Raw genomic sequence first — 23257 nt, forward strand, 5'->3', positions numbered from 1 at the left:
TATATTATTTTTCACCTACAAATTAATTTCATCTATTAATTTCATCTACAAATTAATTTCACATTAGCTGAGTTTGGATGTGCAGCTAAACTATTATTTGACATTATGTGCAAAAACAGCTGTGAACACTGCCTCTTACCCTTTCCTTCTCTAGCATAGTTATGAAAAGGAGGTTGGAAGCTTCTGCTTATTGCTTTAAATAAACCAGTTTATGGTTACCTGGCATATGAACTGGGGAAAACTCTGGTTAGTTTAAAGTATGTTTGTTGAAACAAACCAAGATCATCAAACACACTTAAAGGAACCAAAGTTTAAACTAATCAGACTTCCTCCGAAGTGTGGACGTAACATGAAACAATGGTTAGTTTAAAACAGGAAGTGAAAGTCTCCCTGCGATTGTGCTGGAGAAGGGGAAAGGGGAGTTTGCTAGCCCAAAGATAGCTGCTGCACATTGTGTAAAATAAAAAAAAAGCCAATTGCCATGTTAACCAGCCCTTATTAACATAATTGTTATAGAGGCAGTTTTATAATTTTGCATATGTATCTGCAAGAAGATACTGAGTTTTTCAAAAGTCGCAAAAAAATTATATTAGGGAATCAACTGAACAAGAAGAATTTGAAGTTTTCAAGTGAACAGTGATCTATACTTTCTTTTTACAGTTACTGAGTGACAAGGCGGCACGAGTTCCCACTCCTCCTAAACAGCCACGTGGTGTGGTAAAACTAAGTGCTTGCCTACCAAGTGCCTCTCCTGTTCGTAAATTTAAGGAACCAGAAGATGTTATTAAAGCTAATATTACAGAACCTCTCGAAATTGTAAGGATAATATGTCAGAACAAACATCTTGGATTCCTATACATGACTCCTGCAGTGCCTAGGTCATCAAATGAATATGATTGTTATAACCTGAAGTGAGTTGCTCAATTTATATTTTGTTATGCTCAGTTTTAAATACAGTAATGTTAACTTTGATGCGAATTAAAAATTTACTTTTTTACAATACCTGCCTCCTTTCTGATGCTGGCTAATTCTCTTGTGGTCTTTACTCAGTGGGGAGGGGGTATGAAACCTAGCATATAGTGTACTGTTTGATTTATTTTTCTTATCCAGTAGGTGTATTACTGAACTCACATCATGGATATTTTGATGGAATAATACTAATAATAAGGCCTTGTACTCACATTTTAAAGCTTGGCTTCTTTGCTCTCTTTTTTCTTTAGAAAGGGGAGAGTTGCTTTCAAACAGTTGGTCAATAGACAAATTTGTACGGCTTAAGGGTTGATGTTGTTATTTTTAATTGCTTATTCTCTCTTCATGGTAAGGTCCCAGGGCAGGTTACAACAATATAAAAACATAATATTAAAATCAGTTAAGACAACATACAATCAGATGAATAGAGTGCATCCTAAGATGTATGCCTTGCTGATGACAAGGTTGGGGTAAAGAGATATGAATTTGGCATACAGCCAGTGCTTTTTTCCCTTAAAAAACTGTTTAGGGGTAATCTCATTTTCCTACTCATTGAAATACTGCCCCTCAATGAGGCCAAACTTAGATTCACAAAATGTTTAGGGGTATGCATACCCCTGCGTCCCCCCAGAAAAAAGCACTGCATACAGCAATAGTGATACAGTGATGATGTTGGTGAGCCTTTGTGGGGAGTAATTCCACAATTTAGAGAAAGTCATCTCCCAGGCTTCCATTCCCTGTGCTTATGAAATGAGTTGGATATAGCTGGGGGAGTTGTGCTTTCCCAATCCCATTCATACAGAATTGGCAACAGGATAGGTGCAGTGGAGCGATAGGAAAACACCGATCTCGAGTTCTGTTAAATTCAAATGTTTTCCTTTCTCTTTTAGAATCGTAACTTACGACTGCGTTAACAAAAATGACTACTACACGATTAGCCCGAATGCAGTTATTCACACGTATAACGGAGAGGTTGAATATCTGGAGCTTGAACGCTGGGAGCAGGAATATCTATATCACAAAGCACTTTCCAAAATTACTATATTCACTATATTTCGCAAATGGAAGGCCTTTAACGTATGGAGGAAACATGTCCGCTCCAAGACGATTCATTTTTACCGCAAAGCTCTACAAAAGAACTTATTCATTGTTAATGCTGTATGTATTTCAATTGTGTGGGGTGTGTGTGTGTGTGTGTGTGTGATTATATATATATATATATATATATATATATATCCTGAAGTAATGCATATGAAGGACCTTGAACACTCAGGCAGACAATCTGTGGCAGAGCAACCACCACATTCCCTTCAATGCCCTGGTAGCTCGCTGTGGTCTGGGTAGCTGGTGGTATGTGTGGCTGGCTTAATTTGTTTCTTTCATGCACCTTTCCTCCTTCCTGGCAGGAGTATCTCATGAGAATCCCACCTGGAAGCAGGGAAAAGCAGCTTTCACCAACTATACCTTCTTTCAATCCTCATTGCCCCTCCCCCCAAATCTGCTCATGAGAATCAGGTGACTTCCTGAACCGGCATAAGAGGCAGTGCAGAGGGCTAAAGGAGGAATGGGCAAAAATTGCCTCCTGCTTTCAGCTGATATGTTCCCCTGTTGGATCTCAATCCCATTCATGAATGGAAAGGGACACCTAGTTAGGATCTAAGCTGTTTACTTCAATTGGAGAGAATTTAATGTTGGCTCTGGGGCTGTTGTGGCTCTGGGCTTATTTTGGAGGTATGTATGGTGGCGCTGTGGGTTAAAGCCTCAGCGCCTAGGGCTTGCCGATCGAAAGGTCGGCGGTTCGAATCCCTGCAGCGGGGTGCGCTCCCGCTGCTCGGTCCCAGCGCCTGCCAACCTAGCAGTTCGAAAGCACCTCCGGGTGCAAGTAGATAAATAGGGACCGCTGACCAGCGGGAAGGTAAACGGCGTTTCCGTGTGCGGCTCTGGCTCTGGCTCTGGCCAGAGCAGCGATGCCACGCTGGCCACGTGACCCGGAAGTGTCTCCGGACAGCGCTGGCCCCTGGCCTCTTAAGTGAGATGGGCGCACAACCCCAGAGTCTGTCAAGACTGGCCCGTACGGGCAGGGGTACCTTTACCTTTACCTTTATGTTGGAAGAATGAGGCGTTTGAATTCCGTGGCTTCCCTGACACACACCAAACATACCTTATTCCTGGCCGCCACCATCAGTGGAACAGTGACTGGGGAAGCCTTCAGCAGTGGACCTCCATCTCCACTCATGGGACTATAGCATTCACCTCAGCTGCCCTCCAAGGGAAGCAGATTATTTCTCTCCAAAGTTGTATATAAAATCAGTTATAAGTTTTAAAATTATTTTTACAGAGGTTTTAATGCTAAACTACATTATGAAAACATATGCATGCTAAAATTATAACATATTGCAATTTTCCTGTTGCTGAGATATATTGAAATTAGCATACCTTTGGTTCCGTTATGCCAGACATAAATCAGTATAGAAAGTTGCTGAAGTTTGTAATCTAAAAAGTTATTCTTCCATTTACAGAAGGAGTTATTCTGCGAATGGAAGGGCCTTTGATACAGCAGATGTTAACAGAAAATGAGGAGTTGAATTTCACTGATCCTTGTCCCTAGTAGCCCCCTCTGCTGTTTCTTACTCTGTTCTGTAGTAGTTTTTAAGGGTGCTGCAGACAGAATGGAGAATTAACAAAGATCACCCGTCCTTAGTGGGTACTGTGGGTACCTATTCTGTACATGGTCTTCTGGAAACCCATTGTTTCAAAAAAATGGCGATGCTAATAGAGTATTAGGGCTTTAGCTTTTGTCTCACTAACACTTTCTGACTATTTTGCAGTGTCTGAGACCAGCAATACTTAACATCCAAGAAATGTGTTACCGGCTCAGCGATATGGCACTTTGTCAAATTGAAAAGGGCTATTTATATACCCTGATGGAATTTAAAGGTACTCAGTTCAGCCAGCTAAAAGATGTAAGTGGGTTTCATTGGTTCAGTTTATCAAGATTTCATATAAATCTTATTTCTTAGCTTTAATATCAATTATTCTCTACCTGCACTGTACCTTTCAGGTGGCAGCTCATCTGTCGGAGTTCAGGGAATTAGCTAAAGAAGTGGTTAGAGGTGCATGTCGAACTACACTGCTTGAAGCTGGTTTCACTCCTGATGATTACTTTTATGCAACAGAGAGTACAGGTACAAAAGTGACATTTAAAAAACAATTTCAGAGCCCTTATTCTAGTTGCAAGGAATTACTGGTAGTCCCAATTCAGACATAAATGAAAGAAACTGCACAAGCTTTTTTTTTTTAAAAAAAATTATTTATACTTTTCAAATTTATACATTTCATTAATTTTACAATCCATTTAACAGTTCAAAATTTGACTTCCCCTTTTTTCTGCGGTTCCTTAAATTTATTTTTCATGTATATCCAAATTCATTTAATTTACTCATTTAATTATCTACTGTAAATATATGCTCTTATAAAACTGCAGGTTATTACAATAATCCTGCTAATGTTTTTATCTGTTTACAATTTATCTGTAAATATTCAATAAACCATTTCCATTCTTTTATAGTTTGTTATCTTGATTTCTTATTCTTTGATCTTTGAGCTCTTATGTTGTCTCTGTCTCTTCTTCCTTCAGACGTGTGAAGATTCTTATCACGGTAGAAATACAGTGGTACCTCGGGTTACATACACTTCAGGTTACAGACTCCACAACCCAGAAATAGTGCTTCAGGTTAAGCACTTTGCTTCAGGATGAGAACAGAAATCTTGCTCTGGCGGCGCAGCAGGAGGCCCCATTAGCTAAAGTGGTGCTTCAGGTTAAGAACAGTTTCAGGTTAAGTACGGACCTCCGGAACGAATTAAGTACTTAACCCAAGGTACCACTGTATTGGTTTAGCTTCATACTTGAAATGGTTTCAGTAACATGTGCTTTTATTTCCTCCAGAACAGGTAACAATGGTAACAGGAAGACTAAATACTGGAAGTGCCATTATTCGTCGTTCTGACAAAGATCCTTATGGTGACCAAGCTGAAAAAATGACATATACTGAACAGGCCAACAAAAGGGCTACTTGTGAAAGGCTGACATGGTTGGTATTTGGCTCTTTGCAGGTCCACGTGTAATAGTGAGCGCTCACACCTTCTTCGTGGGTGCCCTTTGCGGGACTGCACACAGCACCGCGGCCCCTTGGGACCCACCAGTTGGCTGGCCTGGCCTGCCTCCATGTGTTAGTCATTGGAGGTTCCTGCCAAACCTCAGTTAACCAATAGGCCCTGGCAGTCAGAATAAGAATGTATTTTAGTGGAAGTGCGTCTTGCAAGTGAGATGGCTGTAATCCTAAGTGTCTGTACATTCACAAATATATTCACTTTGCATTTACTCCTGGCAAAGTCTCGGTTTCAGTAAAAATGAAGGGCTCTGATTCATTGTTCTTTCCTTCCAGCTTTATTCGTCTTGCTGACTACCTTATAGTGAACACTTTGCATGTCTTGGCAGTAAAATCTGTCACTGCTCTTTTGAATTACCTCACTGAAAAGTTGAAAAAGACACCTCCTGCAGACCTTATTCGAAAGTGGAATACGGAAGAAACGCCACCTGAAGTTGCTGTTGTGGAAAAGAAGGTTAAGTCCGAGTTGTTTGAAACAGTTTGCTCCATCACATTGTCCATGGTCACTACAGTGGTACCTCGGGTTACATACGCTTCAGGTTACAGACTCCGCTAACCCAGAAATATTACCTCGGGTTAAGAACTTTGCTTCAGGATGAGAACTGAAATTGTGCGGCGGCACGGCAGCAGCAGGAGGCCCCATTAGCTAAAGTGCTGCTTCAGGTTAAGAACAGTTTCAGGTTAAGAACAGACCTCCGGAACGAATTAAGTTCTTAACATGAGGTACCACTGTACTGGGTTCTATCCAGTATTGTGTGAGCAGAAGGAAGCTTGCATAACTAACCTTCCCTATCTCCTACTCTGCAAAATCACGCCAGTGCTAAACAATACAGTTTAAAGCTTCTCAACACGGGCTCAAACATATTCCCTGAAAGTTTTGATAAAAGAAGCAAGGATCTGCAACCCACGTAGACCAAACACTATGGGCCTAGCCACTGCTGGAACCCTTGGGCAATGGTGAAACGCAGCGCATTATTCTCTTCCCCTCTTCTTAGAACAGACTGTCACAAGCTCTTTTCCTCACTGACTGCAATCTTGACACATGTTAATTAATAAATGTTTCATTCTAATTCATACTGAGATATAGTGATCTTTTGTCAATTTCCCCAAGTCATTAAGGGATGTGTAAGTAAAGTTTGATAATCCCTGTTGTCATTCAGCTATCTTCAGATTAAGATCCCCTCCCCCCCAACTTTACCTATTTGAGAATATACATATAATTAACAAATTTGTGGACATGTGAGAACAGGGACATGACAATAACACTGTCGTTGGCTTTTCACCTACTTTTTCTTGTTGTCAGTGTGTTAGGCTAGAGAAAATGAAATCTTGTTTCTAACCTAAGAACTTATATTCATTTTCTGATTTTGTTTTGTTTTGTTTTGTTTTAGGGAACTTCAGTGATTATAGGAGCGGAGGACGAAGAGTCACTTACTCCCATGTTTCTTCTAGAGCTAATTTTAGAAATCAATGCTCTGTTATTTGAACCAACTGTGGAGGATTACCAGGTTTAAGAATAATTTTACTTTACTTTAGATTGCTGTATGAAACTTGATTTGTTATCATAATCCTACTTTTGCAGGATATAGCATTTGATTGGACATTGTTCTGGGATGCATAGGGATCTCTCGGGTGACCTTTTGATGGTCATGGTTCTTAGTTGGCCTGAAATCTGGCCCGGTGTTGCTGGGAATCCAGGGCAAAACAAAATGAGCAAGGCTCACCCATTATCAATTAACTGGATGATCCACATCTGGGTGCAGGTAAACAGGAATGGAGGTAGCAGCACTGCAGAAGGAAGCATGTGAAGGGGCTTTCTATATAGTGACAGAGGCTGCAGAGAGGAGTGACCATGTAGCAAAGTTATCTGACTAGTATTCAGAGGCAGGAGTGCCAGCCTTCATACCGAAGGACCCATAGGGACCACTTCGTAGACCTACCAGTTCTCCATCGATGCAAAATAATGATGATCAGGGATCAGCATGTCTTGGTTTGTTTTTGCCATAAGCAGAGGCAGATTTAGGGGAGCACAACCAGTTCAGTCACACTGGGCACAGAGTCTCTGGAACGCTGCAATTATTATTTAGAATGGAGCATGAGAGGTGGAAGAGCGACGAATTTGGGTGTTGCACAGAGCACCACTGAAATTTGAGACCCCAAGATCCGCCACTGCCAAGACCCTCTCCTCCAGAAAGGGGAAAGGGGTTTTCTGATATTACACTGAGATTGAGACCCAGCGTAACGGTGTATATGAGCTCCTCCCAGCTGAGGAGAGGGATGTGGCACTTCCAGTATTGGAGACTGTATGCCTCTGAATACCAGAAAATGAGTGGGCTCATGACCTGCTTGCGTGATTCCCATAGGCATTGCAACATAGTGGGTGGGAGAATGAGCTAAATACAAGAACCCCAATGCTTTGAATATCACCTATTTCATGAAGGCAACACACCTTCTCTCAGCCTGAGGCCCCTCTGCCACCTGCAGTACAGTGGTGCCCCGCAAGACGAATGCCTGGCAAGACGGAAAACCCACTAGACGAAAGGGTTTTCCGTTTTGGAGGTGCTTTGCAAAACGAATTTCCTATGGGCTTGCTTCGCAAGACGAAAATGTATTGCGAGTTCCTGCGGGGTTTTTTCCGTTCCCCCCCTTTTTCTAAGCCGCTAAGCCGCTTATCAGCTGATCCGCTAAGCCGCTTAACAGCTGATCCGCTAAGCCGCTTAACAGCTGATCCGCTAAGCCGCTTATCAGCTGATCCGCTAAGCCCCTAAGCCGCTAATAGCACTAATCCGCTAAGCCGCTCATGGGCTTTCTTTGCAAGACGAAAAAACCGCAAGATGAAGAGACACGCGGAATGGATTCTTTTCGTCTTGCGAGGCACCACTGTATGGGGATAATAATGCCTACCTTGCGGTATCGTTGTAAATATTGCAACAGTGATGTGTGAAAAACATTGAACTCTTTAAAAACGCTATACAAATACTAAGTATTGTTTTTCATTTTCAGATTCTTCCAGTACAACCAGCGTTTTTTATACATTTCTTCTATTTTCCCAACAGGATGGAATGTCAGACATTGTGAATCAGTTTCAGGCAACCGTGTTATCTGTTGCAAACCTTGTTCCTGATAGATATTTTGATGCTTTTACTCGCCCTGTTATTAACAACAAAATTGAAGAAAAAACATGTGGTGAAGGACCAAGCTTGTCAATAATGTTCAAAGATGATAGACATCTCCAGAACATTATCTCACAAATAAAGGTATAGACCACCTTTTGTGGAAGCCTATTTACATTCCTGTTCTCTGTTTGAAATGGCAAGCTGGTGCCACTCCCCATGTCAGCTTATGAGCAAATAAGCACCCCAGCTTGCCACTTGTCCCTTATTGAATCTCTTGCTCTCGATATTGTTATGATCAAATACTTTTCTGTTAATGTTTAGGAAACAATCTATTCAGGATTTGAAGCAGTCAACTTGTATGCATCTACTTTTGAAAAGTTTCGTTTATTTTTCAAAGAAAATGAAAGCCTTGATTTGGAAGCTCTGAAGAAAGAAGAACCTGGTAAAATTTGTTTCATAGCTTGCTAGGTATTTTTGAAGCCGCTCAGTAGTGCATTCAGTGATCTGCTTAGCAGGCTGTATTATGCCAGCAAACATCCATATAGTTTTCATAACGTTCCTGACAACAGAGATTCTTTAGATGTGATCTTCAGAAGAAATTTGTTCCGTTAGAGTGATCCTATATTTCTTATATGGGACGCGGGTGGCGCTGTGGGTTAAATCACAGAGCTAGGGCTTGCTGATCAGAAGGTCGGCGATTCGAATCCCCGCAATAGGGTGAGCATCCGTTGATCGGTCCCAGCTCCTGCCAACCTAGCAGTTCGAAAACACGAAGTGCAAGTAGATAAATAGGTACCACTCCAGCGGGAAGGTAAACAGCGTTTCCGTGTGCTGCTCTGGTTCGCCAGAAGCGGCTTAGTCATGCTGGCCACATGTCCCGGAAGCTGTATGCAGGCTCCCTCGGCTAGTAAAGCAAGATGAGTCGTCCGTGACTGGACCTAACGGTCAGAGTTCCCTTTACCTTTATATTTCTTATATATGTATGGTGAACTGGTTGTGATGTACTAACTATGAAATCCCCATTTCAAATTGCAGCTTAATTATGAACTCACTAGGCAGCCTTAGGCAAGCTGTTATTCTCCCAGCCTTAGCCCATGAACCCAGTCCCTCTCAGGTAGAGGAAATCCTTCCTAACTGTACTCCTGCTTGTTCAGAGATAAGGTGTTTTTATTAAGAGTTGCTCTCCATTTCACCTTTTAGGCATCATTCCGGCAGGAGTTGCCCCCTGCTCCCAGAGATTTTCTGTCCCCTGTTATTCTGGCACTTAATGAACATGGAAAGGGAGTCACCATATTTTTTTTTAAAATGTGGGGTTGGTGGAGGAGAGGTTGGCTAAGAGTATTTTTGCCTTAAGCTAAGTAGTGAACCCTGTTGCCAAGTGAGGCATGGGCCCCCCATTACCTCCCCCCCCTTTGCTCCTATAGCACTCAGGGAGCTTTCCTCTTGCTCTTTTCTACTTCTCATACCCATGCTAAGCACATGGAGCTTATGTTTCAACTTCATAATGTACCAGGGCTACAAGGGGCTTCCTGCACACAAAAGGGAGGAAGCTTTCTTAATTTGCACAAGCCCTGCCTGTAGATCAAATGGGAGGAGATAACTCACTCTGGTTGCCCTCCACTTACCAATTAGAAGAAATATACATTCATGACAAGTTTTTATATTGTGAACTTCCCTGAGATCTACAGATAAAGGACGATATACACATCTAATAAAATAATAAGTTCCTACCATTCCTCTTTTGCCAATGGGGTGATGGCGGTCAGGATATTGCACCCACCCCGACTGAATATAGAAGACAACTGGGGAAATGTTTCTCTAAAGCACCTGAAAATGTAATGACGATATTACACATCTTGTCTATAATAAACAGATGTTAAATTCTTTGCCGAACAACTGGAGAAGTATCACAGACAACACAAAGAAGCTGTGGCCATTAAACAGAAGAGGAACATAGGCTTGTTCCTCATAGATGCACAAAAGCTGAAAGACAAACTGATTCCATCACCAAAGCGCTGTTTGGAGGTAAATCTATCAATCACTTTAATACCAAACTTGGGAGGCCTCAATTTGGCAGTGAAATGGCGCCATACAAACCTAAGATAGTGGCTTCTGCTTCCTCAGGTTATGGTTCCGATGTGTTGAAATACATTAGTTTGTAAATTAAAAACAAAAACAAAAGATGTTTGAAAACCTTAAAAGGCCTGACAAGAACTTGGCCATAACGACTTCCAGATTTGGAGAATACTGAGGACAGTTGAGCCACAGATTGCTGAAAATCACTGATGTCAGGTGGAAAAAAAAACACATGACAGTGAAGAGAAAATAGTATAGGAATACAATAATCAGATGACATTTGGCAAAACTGTTAGTGACTAGAAACCTGGCAAAACTTAACACCAGCATAAATTAAGCCAGCATAGGCTACTCCTATTCCAAACTCTGTTCATGAGGAATTTGATTTACACTACCCTGTTTGCAGGCCATGTTCTACTGGGTTTCTATGCCACGTGGCTGATCTGAAAGGGGTTTGGAATAGGTGTCAGTCTCTCCTTGCTCTGTTTCCTCTTCCTGTTTTGGGAACTTGCACTGGGTTAAGTTCCACTTACTGAGCCCCAGGTGTGCTGGGGGTGAGAGATTTAACTGACATATCCCTGGCTCAACTGAGTTGAAAGACCTATGCTGGCATAGCCCCAACTGCGCCTGAGCTCAACCGGGAAAGATTCACCAAATTCAGAATCTCATCCTGGCTGATCATGGCTTTGCTTTGCTAGAGTTATTTGTTAAGTTTTTTGTTTAGCACATGACATAGAAGAGGAGGGGACAGAGGGTGAAGAAAGAACTGGGGGCTCTTCCCATACTTTGGACGCCCTTTGGACCGCTGTTTTCCCCCCAGGAACTCTTCTCATTGTGAGACTGAGAGTTTGTTTGGACCATGGGTGAGAACCCAGAGAGGAAGGGTGTGACAGAAGGAAAATTAATTGATATCAATTTTACATGTATTAGTAACTTTGTATGAGGGGACGTGGGTGGCGCTGTTGGTTAAACCACTGTGCCGCTTGGGCTTGCTGATCAAAAGGTTGGCAGTTTGAATCCCCGTGATGGGGTAAGCTCCCATTGTTCGGTCCCAGCTCCTGACAACCTAGCAGTTTGAAAGCACGCAATACAAGTAGATAAATATGTACCGCTCCAGCGGGAAGGTAAACGCCGTTTCCGTGCGCTGCTCTGGTTTCGCCAGAAGCAGCTTAGTTATGCTGGCCACATGACCTGGAAAAACTGTCTGCAGAAGCAGACAAACGCTGGCTTCCTTGGCCTTTAAAGCAAGATGAGCGCTGCAACCCCTTTACCTTTGTATGATGTAACATTTTTATACATAACTGTATTTTGTAATATTTTTGTTTAAGCGGGCTGTTAATTGCTTCAGTTTTCTGTACACTACTTACAGACATTTTTAATATATTATTATTATTAATAATAATAATAATATAATTTTTTATTTATACCCCGCCCTCCCCAGCCAAGGCCGGGCTCAGAGCGGCTTACAAGCAATAATAAAAACAAGATGAATGATTACAAACTTAAAAACAAAATAAAATACAACATTAAAATAATGGAACATTAAAATATTAAAATGTAGCCTCATCGCAAGAGGAGATGGAAAAGAAAAAAAAAAAGAGAGAGAGGGAGGGAGGGAATCAAATTGGCTCCAAGCCAAAGGCTAGGCGGAACAACTCTGTCTTACAGGCCCCGCGGAAAGAAATCAGATCCTGCAGGGCCCTGGTCTCATGAGGCAGAGTGTTCCACCAGGCCGGAGCCAGAGTTGAAAAGGCCCTGGCTCTGGTCGAAGCCAATCTAACTTCCAGTGGTACTAACTTCCAGATGTACTTAAGTGGTACATCCCTGATGTAAATAAAAAATAAAAATAAAAATAATGGATGTATTGCAAGGTGCAAAGTCTTGACTAAGAAACTGATTCTTGTGAGTTAGACATCATTGCCCTGATGAAACTTTCATTCTCTGCTGAAATTGTCATTATTTTTTTTATTCCAGGTTATCAATGGAATGCTTCCTGTAATTGCAAAGAAAAAAGTTACTGCCATTCTTGTTGAGGCAAATGATGCTAAATTTAAACTGGAGTTTTATCCATCTACAACAACAGAATATGTTTTTAGCTTGACGTTCCTTGATGAAATACAAGATCGGGTTAGTTCACTATAGTGCTCCTACTAGGTAGCATTTACCATCTTGGAAAATACTTATCACAACAGCGGAAAAGAATTGTGCTTTGCTTCCTTCTGGAGTCATCTACCTAGCTAGCTATATAGATAGTTTAAGTGAGAGCCCAGTGCTCCATTCAATTTCCCGTAAGAAATAAGAATGCAGTACAGTGGTACCTTGCAAGATGAATGCCTCGTAAGATGAAAAACTCGCAAGACGAAAGAGTTTTTCGTTTTTTGAGTTGCTTCACAAGACGAATTTCCCTATGGGCTTGCTTCGCAAGACGAAATCGTCTTGCAAGTTTGTTTCCTTTTTCTTAAAACCGTTAATACCCAGGGTGCATTCAGGGGGTGCAGTTGCGACTTGACTTCGAGGAGCAACTCATAGCACGCGGTGTGGTAGCCTTTTTTGAGGTTTTTGAAGACTTTGGTGATTTTTGAAGCTTTTCCAAAATCCGTGCTTCGCAAGACGAAAAACTTGCAAGACAAAAAAACTCTCAGAACGAATTAATTTCGTCTTGCGAGGTACCACTGTACAAGGCATTGTGTTTAATTTGAGACTGTGTATTTCCCCAAAGAGGGACGCGGGTGGCGCTGTGGGTTAAACCACAGAGCCTAGGACTTGCCGATCAGAAGGTCGGTAGTTCGAATCCCCGTGACAGGGTGAGCTCCTGTTGCTCGGTTCCTGCTCCTGCCAACCTAGCAGTTTGAAAGCATGCAATACAAGTAGATCAATAGGTACCGCTCCGGCGGGAAGGTAAATGGCGTTTCCATGTGCTGCTCTGGTTTGCCAGAAGCAGCTTAGTCATGCTGGCCACGTGACCCAGAAGCTGTACGCCGGCTCCCTCGGCCAATAAAGCGAGATGAGTGCTGCAACCCCAGAGTCGGCCACGACTGGACCTAATGGTCAGGGGTCCCTTTACCTTTACATTATTTCCCCAAAATGTATGATTATTGCATGATGTGTCCTTCCTGCCCTGCAAATAGCAGCGGCATTAGAAACTTACTAGTATAAGGAACTAGCAAAGTGCTCCCCATAAGGCTTGTATTATTGCATAGATACCTGCTGGATGCAATGTGTAGGTCCAGGTCACAAGTGTCAGGTAGGTCCCTGCTTTCAGGGGGAAAGGCTAATATTTAGTTATATGGGAGAGCACCATTATGGTGGAAACTTACCCTACTTGACGTCTTTGGCAACTCTAGCCATTGCGAATCATCCCTGTCGCTGTCAGCATAGACCTTTCTTCTGCCTACCCCTTTTCTGGATTCCAGTCTTTGGTCATACTTGAATGTCACAGAATGTTGGGACCTGGTAGGGAAAATTAATTACCTGTATACTATTTAAAAGAACCCGGAGTTGACTTTTGTGCCAGTTTTTCCTCTTGCTTTTAACGTAACATTTTGTGGCAATTTAGAATATTAGCACCAGTATTGAAGATTTTCCGTGGAAGCACATTTTCAAAAGAATTAACTGATTTCCCCCCTCAGATTGAAACACTTGAAGTTGACTCAAAAGTCGTAACAAAGATGTATCAGCTTATCGAACTCTATGCAGTGCCAACTCCACCTGAAGATCTTGCTTTGTTTTCGAGTCTGAAACCATCCATCATTGCTGTCCGAAATGCAATTGACAAATCTGTGGGTGAAAGAGATGCCAACATTGCTAGGTTCTGCCAGCTCCTAGACCTAGATGTTCAGGAACTAAATTTAGAAGTTAAAGAAGTCAAACACCTTGCTCAGGTATAGAAACAATAATTTCCCCCATGTTTATATCCTATAGAATTGCCATTATGGATTTCTGGTATTGTTTACTAGTGATCTGACACTACCAACATTCTCCAGCACTATGCACTGAAAAGTACAGTACACGAGATCCCCAGCTGAGTAGCAGAGCAGTATGCTTCGATTGCAGAAGCCCAGGTTCAGTCGTTAGTACCTCGAAATAAAAGGAACTGTCAGATAAGCAAGGCTGGGAAACACCCCTGCCTAGGAATCAGGAAAACCAGTTCTAGCCAAAGTAGTCAGCAGTGGGTTTGTTGGACCAATGGACTTGGTTTTAGGTGTGTCAGGGGTCAACAAGAACGCCAAGGTTTGTAACATTTATAACCAACAATGGTGTGTATTACACAAACCTCCAATGACTCATGCATTGCAATGGAGGGATATTTGCCTTCTCCCTGATGAATTCCCCTCTTGCCTGGACTAGGCATGTTTCGCACTGTCCCCATTCTCAATGAACTGATGTTTTGTTTTGTGATCAGTGATCAGTATACCCATCACTCCATACAGTATTTGTTTCTTAATATTGAAGATACCACAAGCAACATCTATACTTCACTCAGTCACAGTTATGTTTTTAATTTTTATTGTTCTGTACATTGTATTGACTCTTTATAGCTGCGTGTTCTCTATTTTATACCTGTATTTTCTCTACGTCCCCCCTCCCCGAGACGTTCGGAGGGTGACAACATGGGAACAGGCCTTTTCTGTGGTGGCTTCCCATCTGTGGAGTGCTCTGTCCAGAGGGACTCACCTGGCACTATCATTACATGGCCTTAGGCACTCGGCAAAAACATTCCTCTTTAATCAGGACTTTGGCCATTAAATAATCTGTGGGGGAACTGTTATTACGATCATTTTATTATTCTGTATTATGTGTATTGTGTTTTTATTACTATGCCACACAAATTATGTTTTTAATGTTGTTCACTGCCCTGGGATAAAGGGTGGTATATAAATCGAATGACTGAATAAATATTTTCAAAGCTCATTAGCCATAAATTAACTCCACAAAGTTCTCTGGATTATAGAGTAAGTGCTGTAATGGGCTTTGACATAATTTGAAATTCTATTTTATGAACTTGTGGCGTGCAGAGAATGTAAGGAAAATATTCACGGCCCCAACATAACCAATAAATTTGAACAGAGGGTGTATTTTCAAATCGGCAAAAACTGAATGACCAGCAACATGAGCTCTGCCCATTGACATGGAAAACCCAAAACACAGCAAAAGGGCACTTTAAACGTTTTTATTTCCTGTGAACAGTTACTGAGGTATTGGCCAAGCCCTCCACTATTAGCTTAGTTAAGCAACTATTTGCCTATGTATTAAAGGAGCAGTTAATATAGAGAAATGTTGCAGTAGGAATTAGAAAGGGTAAAAGGAACTCATCGCATATGCATAGCACTGCATGTTAGAGATCATATGCTCCACTGGATTTAACTGTAATAGTTTGACATGCAGCGCTTCTGTTTAAACTTTTATGAAAGCTAAATGGTAAAGCAACTTCTTGATTTTTAATAGGATCCTCAGATTTTGGATATAGCTACAGACCAGGAAAGAGTGAAACAAGTTCTAGCAGAGCTGCAAACTATTCTTGATGAGCTACAGAAACGTGCATTTACGTATAAATCCTACCAGAAGAATTTCAAGGTGAATTGGTTTCCAATTCCATGTCTGTTGTGAGGATGAAATGGGTGTGGGGAGAGAATGAGCCCTATCTATATCTATAGTTATATCTATGTTTATATCTATGTCTAGGGCTATATCTAGGGTATTTTCTTCAAGGATATGGTAGTAGTTTTATAATATACAGAATAATGCTATTTTCTATTATTATTATTGTTATTGTTATTTACACCCTACCCTTCACTCTAAGGTGGAAATGACAAGATTTGATGCTTTGGAGGAAGTTTGTGCAGAGCTGAAATTGAAACAACTGTTATGGGATTCTCTGTCTGAATGGTCAGTACTTGAAGACGAGTGGATGGAGGTAAATTGCATACATTGCTCTTGAGATGATCGAGTATAAAGAACCTGCACTACAATTATGAATATTGTTTTTAAAAAGATTTGGGGGGGGTTTTGTAGTGAGATGGCTATTTATGTGCTGAGTAAGTAAAAGGTAGTAATTATTTGCAATGAAGAAGAGCTGCTCTCCTGGCACTGATGTTGCTGGGGAGTAGTGAGGTCAGGGCCACATGATGGATCTGTGTGGTGCACTATATTAGGCCTGAGAGAGCAGAATAACGTATATGAGTTGTTCTCTAAAGCTGCAAAGTTTACACACATTCAGTTAGTAATAAGTACCATTGAATAGAGTCAAGTTTACTTCTGACTAAGTAGATGTAGGAACTTAGCTTTTTTGTACCTGTCATGCTTGGTATTGATTTAACTCCCTCCCTTTATTCTGAAAGAAATATCTTACAATAAACAAATTGAGTTTTCCTCATAGACTAAGCAATCCTTTTATATACTCTCTTCCCACAGGCTAAATTCGATAGCTTGGATCCAGAAAACCTGAATTCTCAAGTTTCCAAGTATGCCAAATTTGTCAATCAGCTGGAAAAGGGCTTGCCACCTAATAATGTTGTGCCGCTGCTAAAGGAGAAAGTGGAGAGAATGAAAGAAAAGGTACAACTGACTTCCAGGTGTATTTCAAGGGAGAAAATATGCAATTTTGTTAAGGATCCCTTTCAAATGAACATTTCAGATTGCATCTTACTTGTAACATCATTGTGACTATTTACGAAGCACCTTAAAGGCATGGCTTTCATGCAACCTAAAACAAAATGGAAGAGTTGTCAAAATGAATAGTGTAATAAGGCCAAAAGGTTACAGGCCATTTCATTAGTATAAATATCTATCTAGACTAGAGTTTTTGGAATCACTCAGCCATCCTCTGATGGGGCCTTTTTGTTTCTCTAGTCTTCTTGTTTCCTTATAAAAAATCATTGGTTTATATAATACAGTGGTACCTCAGGTTACAGACACTTCAGGTTACAGATGCTTCAGGTTACAGACTCCGCTAACCCAGAAATAGTACCTTGGGTTAAGAACTTTGCTTCAGGATGAGAACAGAAATCGTGCTCCGGCAGCAGGAGGCCCCATTAGCTAAAGTGGTGCTTCAGGTTAAGAACAGTTTCAGGTTAAGAACGGACCTCCGGAACGAATTAAGTACTTAACCCAAGGTACCACTGTAGTGCAAAAAGATTACGAAGTGCCACAGAGACTACTTGTGCAACACGTGTTATCGTGAAAGTATAGGCAGTTTGTTGATCATCTGCGCATTTTTAACAAGAAAAAGTTAAACTAAAATTCTGTGCACCTTACTCTTTCAGGTTCCTGCCATCACAGACCTTAGAAACCCTTGTTTGAGACCCAGACACTGGGCTATTATAGAACAAATAGTTGGCGCACAGCTGATAGATATGGAAAACCCGTTAACCTTAGAGAGACTCGTTCAGATCAATGCTTTTGACTACTCTCAGGAGATTCAAGATGTTTCTGGACAAGCTTCAGGAGAAGCTTCCCTGGAGGCAATTCTCAGAAAGGTACTTTTTAATCAGATGCTTTAAACACCTGCACCCACCCACACCAAGTGTAGTGGTTAAGAGTGGTAGACTCATAATCTGGTGAACCGGGTTCGCTTCCCTGCTCCTCCACCTGCAGCTGCTGGGTGACCTTGGGCCAGTCACACTTCTCTGAAGTCTCTCAGCCTCACTCACCTCACAGAGTGTTTGTTGTGGGGGAGGAAGGGAAAGGAGATTGTTAGCTGCTTTGAGACTCCTTAGGGTAGTGATAAAGTGGGATATCAAATCTAAACTCCTCTTCTTCTTCACCACACCCTCTTGGACTGACGACAAGTAAATCAATTATCTATATTTCATTTACTGAATCCTTGATTCAGAGCACACTTACTGAACGCTCTGGGCCTTTGCCACCATTTGCAGAGACTGGTGCAACTCACGTGCCTGACAAGGCTGTGATGGACCTGGAGTGTTGTGTTTTCCCCATGAATAAATAGTTTGGGTTGGCTGACATGGAGCAGCCTCTGCTAAAGTAGTGAGGAATACAGGGATAGCAGGAGAACACAGGGGTAGCGTACACAGAGGGAAAGGGGACAGTTTTGTTGTTGTTTTGAAGTACAGAGGAGGCACAAAGTGTCAAGATAATCACATTAATGAGACAAACACAGGCAAAAAAAATGACAGGACACTGTTTGAAAAGAAAAAAAAAACTAAGAGAGATGTTAAAGGGAAAACAGAGAAGGGCTAAGGTAAACTCTAAGTGAAAAGTTGGCTAAGTAAGGCATAATGCACTGAAGCAAAGAGTAGAAAACACACACAAAGTACAGGCAAATCATAAAAACACGCTGGCCTGAGGAGAACAAGAAATGATGGAGAGCCAAGAAAACCAAGTCTGCTTCAATGAAGGCAGAAAACAGAACTGGGTTACCTTAACAATTGTTTTTCTTGTTTCAACCACTAGTGGGAAACAGATCCCAACCTGGCGACCTTCTAGGCTAATTAGAAAAAGGCCATTTGCTTCTTTCAGTTCTGTTAATAATGAATACATTTTGCTTGGTATAGAAAATATCTGAACAACAGATTTTCAGTAGACATTGCAAACACCAGGGTATTGGGATGCCCTGTTTTACTGGTTTGAATAAATAAACTGAGTAAAACTGCTGGTTTAACTCAGTTTATCAAACTTATTTTCAATGCTAATATAAACTGACTTTCCCCCCAACCAGGTGGATGATTCTTGGAAATTGACAGAATTCATTGTCCTTCCTCATCGCGATTCAAAAGATGTTTTTATCCTGGGTGGCACAGATGACATTCAGGTTAGGAACTGCTTTTAAAGCTGTCAGTTTTAAAGCCCCAAAATTCTTAAAAATCATATATTTGTGTTTCAGCAGGTTTTTTAATTTTTTAATTTTAATTTATGACAAGATATGGTACGGTTTTTCACAAGTAAAGCAGGGTTTTTCAAAGCTTCCAGCAACAGAGTGCAATGTGTTGGTGCGAGGCAGGGAAGAGTTTTAGTCCCTTCCTCTACAGACTCCTATTTTTTAAATAGAGCCATTCTACTGCCTGCTTTGTATGTTAATAGTGCATATACATGGAAAAAAAATATTTACAGCAGCCTCATCACACCGCTGTAGGTAAAACCTCAGTGCCTAGGACTTGCCGATCGTATGGTCGGCAGTTCGAATCCCCGCGGCGGGGTGAGCTCCCATCGTTCGGTCCCAGCTCCTGCCCACCTAGCAGTTCGAAAGCACCCCTAAGTGCAAGTAGATAAATAGGTACCGCTTTAAAGCGGGAAGGTAAACGGTGTTTCCGTGTGCTGCGCTGGTGCTGGCTCGCCAGAGCAGCTTCGTCACGCTGGCCACGTGACCCGGACGTGTCTTCGGACAGCGCTGGCTCCCAGCCTCTTAAGTGAGATGAGCGCACAACCCTAGAGTTGGACACGACTGGCCCGTACGGGCAGGGGTACCTTTACCTTTACCTTTTACATCACACCTAGTTTGGCTTGTTCAAATCAGTGGGACAGATATGAGCATGTGCTTAGCTCTCTGGTTGAAATTCCTGGGCTTACAAGTGCTTAAATTTGCCATGATCAAATGGTTTATGCTTAGTAACTTCGGTTCCAGCTCTAAACACTGGCTGGCATCATGAGCCAACATAGGAAGATATCATGTCCCTATGGTATCATCATCAGTATTAGTATTAGTATTAGTCCACCCATTTGACTGGGTTGCCCCAGCCACCCTAGGCAGCTTCCAACCAATTGTAAAAGCATAATAAAACATCAAGCATTAAAAACTGCCCTATACAGGGCAACATAATTTGGCATTGCTATGCTGGCCAAACCAGTGGCGTAGCGTGGGGGGTGCAGGGGGGGCCGGCCGCACCGGGCGCAACATCTGGGGTTAGGGCAAATCCACGGGTTAGGGGGCGCAAATCCACGGGTTAGGGGGCGCAAATTACTTGCCGTGCCCCAGGTGCTGACAACCCACGCTACGCCACTGGGCCAAACACACTATGGCACGACAGAACAATTTCATGTGCGTGTTCAAAGCATTTGGACTAGCATGAAGTTGATTTCTGCCATGTCTGTCCAACACCACATGCCTAAAATCTGGTATTTCAGTAACAGACCTGTTGCAGAGACTTTAAGTATGAAAGTGTTTTACTTAAGTGTTACATTTTAATATTGCAAAAAAACTTTATTAGTTTCTGGTCTGCAACAATAGGAAGCTGCAACATATCTTTTCTGGAGTTGGTGGCTCTCCGTATAGATATGAAAGTCTATCCATGGACTGGCATTTCTAAGAGATTATAGGGGGAGGAGTTAATTTCCTGTGGTTTTGAAAAGATTAGGGCTGCAGCTTTAATTGATTTAACCAGTAGATCAGTCAACTAACACTTTAGCTGGGAAACTAATTGGTGAGAACACATTTTAATTGTTGAGACTGAGAGAACAATTTTCATACCTTGTATTTAGCCATTTACTGCTGGGAACTCAGTTGTCAAAATTGAGAATTCTGTTTATTGTTTTCCTTCAAGGTCATTCTAGATGACAGCATGATCAATGTGGCAACAATAGCATCTTCACGATACGTAGGCCCTCTCAAGGCGCGAGTTGATGAATGGCAAAAGCAACTCTCTTTATTCAGTCAGACGTTGGTGAGTGTCACCTTATTTAAAAACATGCTCATTGCCTTTAGTGTTAGCAATAAAAGAGGAAAAGTAATCTTGGAATATGTTACTGTTTCTTAGAAGTTACCCTTTACCTTTGACAAGAGAGTGTTTAAATATCAACTTGGTGATAGTAACATACCTGGGTAGGAAGGATTATTGATGATCATGTAATTCATATCCATCTATAGAAGCAATATTGATTCTTTATGGTTTATTCAGTAATGGCCTACAGAAGCATGAAAGTAGGACAGCAACAGTGTTTGCAAAAGACACTGAATTATTTAAATCTGCGAAGAGTTATCAGAAAAGTGTGAAAGTGCTATTTGGAGATGATACTGAAGTGGCAGCTGCAGCTCAGCATTGTTTGCAGGGGGTGGGGGGGAGAATCATCCCAATTTTACTTATAAAATATGGTATTCAGATTTTTTTTTTGCTTCTACAAATTAGTTGTATGTTGTTGGAGGAATGATGAATAGTACTTCTCTAAAAACATCAATATAGCATATTGCAGCCTTCAAAAAGGATACCAGAATAGAAGAGATTATTTAGGAACAGGATAGAAATGTGCTCCAGAGAATGACGACACCTTGACATTCTTGTAATTGTCTTAATTGCCCTGATCTACTACCCCCTGTGCGATGTAGGAAGAATGGCTGACATGCCAGAGAAACTGGCTCTATCTGGAAAGCATTTTCAGTGCTCCTGATATTCAAAGGCAGCTGCCTGCAGAAGCAAAGATGTTCCTGCAGGTGGACAAGTCATGGAAAGAAATTATGAGAAAAGTTAATCGTCTGCCTAATGCCCTCCGAGCAGCTACTCAGCCAGGTATTAATAGATCTAAATTTTTTATTATGCTTGATTATAACGAAACAATGTTATGTATAGCTGGAAAATGCAAATCACACCTACTGTAACTTAAGCGTGTAGTATGATTTTAAAAGCCATGTGCTGCAATGCCTGAGGCCCATACAAACACACACACAGATACACACACACACTTCTCAGGTTGTCCCTCTGTATTCGTATTTCATTTGACTGATGCTTAAAGGTAAAGGTAAAGGTACCCCTGCCCGTACGGGCCAGTCTTGACAGACTCTGGGGTTGTGCGCCCATCTCACTTAAGAGGTCAGGGGCCAGCGCTGTCCGGAGACACTTCCGGGTCACGTGGCCAGCGTGACATCGCTGCTCTGGCGAGCCAGAGCCGCACACGGAAACGCCGTTTACCTTCCCGCTGGTAAGCGGTCCCTATTTATCTACTTGCACCCGGAGGTGCTTTCGAACTGCTAGGTTGGCAGGCGCTGGGACCGAGCAGCGGGAGCGCACCCCGCCGCAGGGATTCGAACCGCCGACCTTTCGATCGGCAAGTCCTAGGCGCTGAGGCTTTAACCCACAGCGCCACCTGCGTCCCTTGACTGATGCTTATGTATTGCTTAATGTAGCATCTATTTCCAGGGTTTATTTTATTCCTGCCATTTTGCCTTCTTCGCTTATATGCAACTTTCTTCAGACTTTTTGGCCTGGTTCGCACATAGCACTAAGCCATGGTTTGTTTAACAAACCATGAGTTAACCACAAGTTGTCCCACAGACTGTCCAACAAACCATGGCTTGTTTCTCCATGGTTTGGCTTGTTTTCCAGCTGTACCGACACTTGTGCCTTTGTAGCTTAAACAGCTGGATTTCAAAGACAGTATATAAAGTTGGAAGCTTTTCTGTATATCACAAACCATCTTTTCCTTTTTTCATCCCAATAAACACACACACACACACACACACACACACACACACACACACACTATTTTCATTGTGCAAGCTTGTTAAATTATTGTTTCTGCAGAGGTGGTGATGTATGCCAAATCTTCCTCTTTTACCTAAAGACAGAAACACAGATCTTTGTCCATTAGACACCCCCCCATCTGTTTTCTGCCTTGGCCTTGAGCAGTTGTTTTTTATTCCTTCCTACTGTCTGCTCCTTGCTAGGTTTGTTACACATTCCATTTTCACTGTGCAATTTTATTAATTATTGTTTCTTTGATACAGGCCTTTTAGAGTCCTTCCAGAATAACAATGCACTTCTTGATCAAATTCAGAAGTGCCTGGAAGCTTATTTGGAATCTAAGAGAGTAATCTTCCCCAGGTTAGTTAAGAATCAATAAGAATATAATTAAACCATCTACACTCTGGGTGATAGCCAATTGCAATGTCCAATGGACTTCTGCTACCACAATAAAACCTTCCCTTCCTCTCCTACCCATGAAGCAACACTCAGGGCTAGGGGACTCCCTGGAGCAGATTTT

General features: G+C 41.8%; 2 protein-coding genes across 3 annotated transcripts in view; one reads left to right on the plus strand and one right to left on the minus strand.

Annotated features, from left to right (window-relative positions):
* Positions 1-23257, plus strand: part of DNAH6 (dynein axonemal heavy chain 6) — a 131369-nt gene that overhangs the window by 8524 nt on the left and 99588 nt on the right. Inside the window, exons 4-23 of one of the 2 annotated variants that reach the window (XM_079959035.1) lie at positions 661-911; positions 1860-2127; positions 3798-3932; positions 4031-4154; positions 4916-5060; positions 5415-5592; positions 6530-6646; positions 8195-8395; positions 8576-8696; positions 10128-10279; positions 12305-12457; positions 13960-14211; positions 15776-15904; positions 16131-16244; positions 16742-16885; positions 17593-17805; positions 19008-19100; positions 20827-20946; positions 21606-21786; positions 23001-23097. In XM_079959035.1, coding sequence (XP_079815161.1) covers positions 661-911; positions 1860-2127; positions 3798-3932; positions 4031-4154; positions 4916-5060; positions 5415-5592; positions 6530-6646; positions 8195-8395; positions 8576-8696; positions 10128-10279; positions 12305-12457; positions 13960-14211; positions 15776-15904; positions 16131-16244; positions 16742-16885; positions 17593-17805; positions 19008-19100; positions 20827-20946; positions 21606-21786; positions 23001-23097 — 3188 coding nt within the window. Of the gene's footprint in view, positions 1-660; positions 912-1859; positions 2128-3797; positions 3933-4030; positions 4155-4915; positions 5061-5414; positions 5593-6529; positions 6647-8194; positions 8396-8575; positions 8697-10127; positions 10280-12304; positions 12458-13959; positions 14212-15775; positions 15905-16130; positions 16245-16741; positions 16886-17592; positions 17806-19007; positions 19101-20826; positions 20947-21605; positions 21787-23000; positions 23098-23257 lie in introns of those variants that run through there. The other variant, XM_079959036.1, reaches the window with a different exon arrangement.
* Positions 12989-23257, minus strand: part of CHRNB3 (cholinergic receptor nicotinic beta 3 subunit) — a 319642-nt gene continuing 309373 nt past the window's right edge. The window contains exon 7 of the transcript XR_013834318.1: positions 12989-13002. The gene's annotated coding sequence lies outside the window, so the exon portion shown is untranslated. The remainder of the gene's footprint in view (positions 13003-23257) is intronic.

The sequence above is a fragment of the Podarcis cretensis genome, assembly GCF_951804945.1.
Source record: "Podarcis cretensis genome assembly, chromosome: 17".
NCBI classification, from domain to species: Eukaryota; Metazoa; Chordata; class Lepidosauria; order Squamata; family Lacertidae; genus Podarcis; species Podarcis cretensis.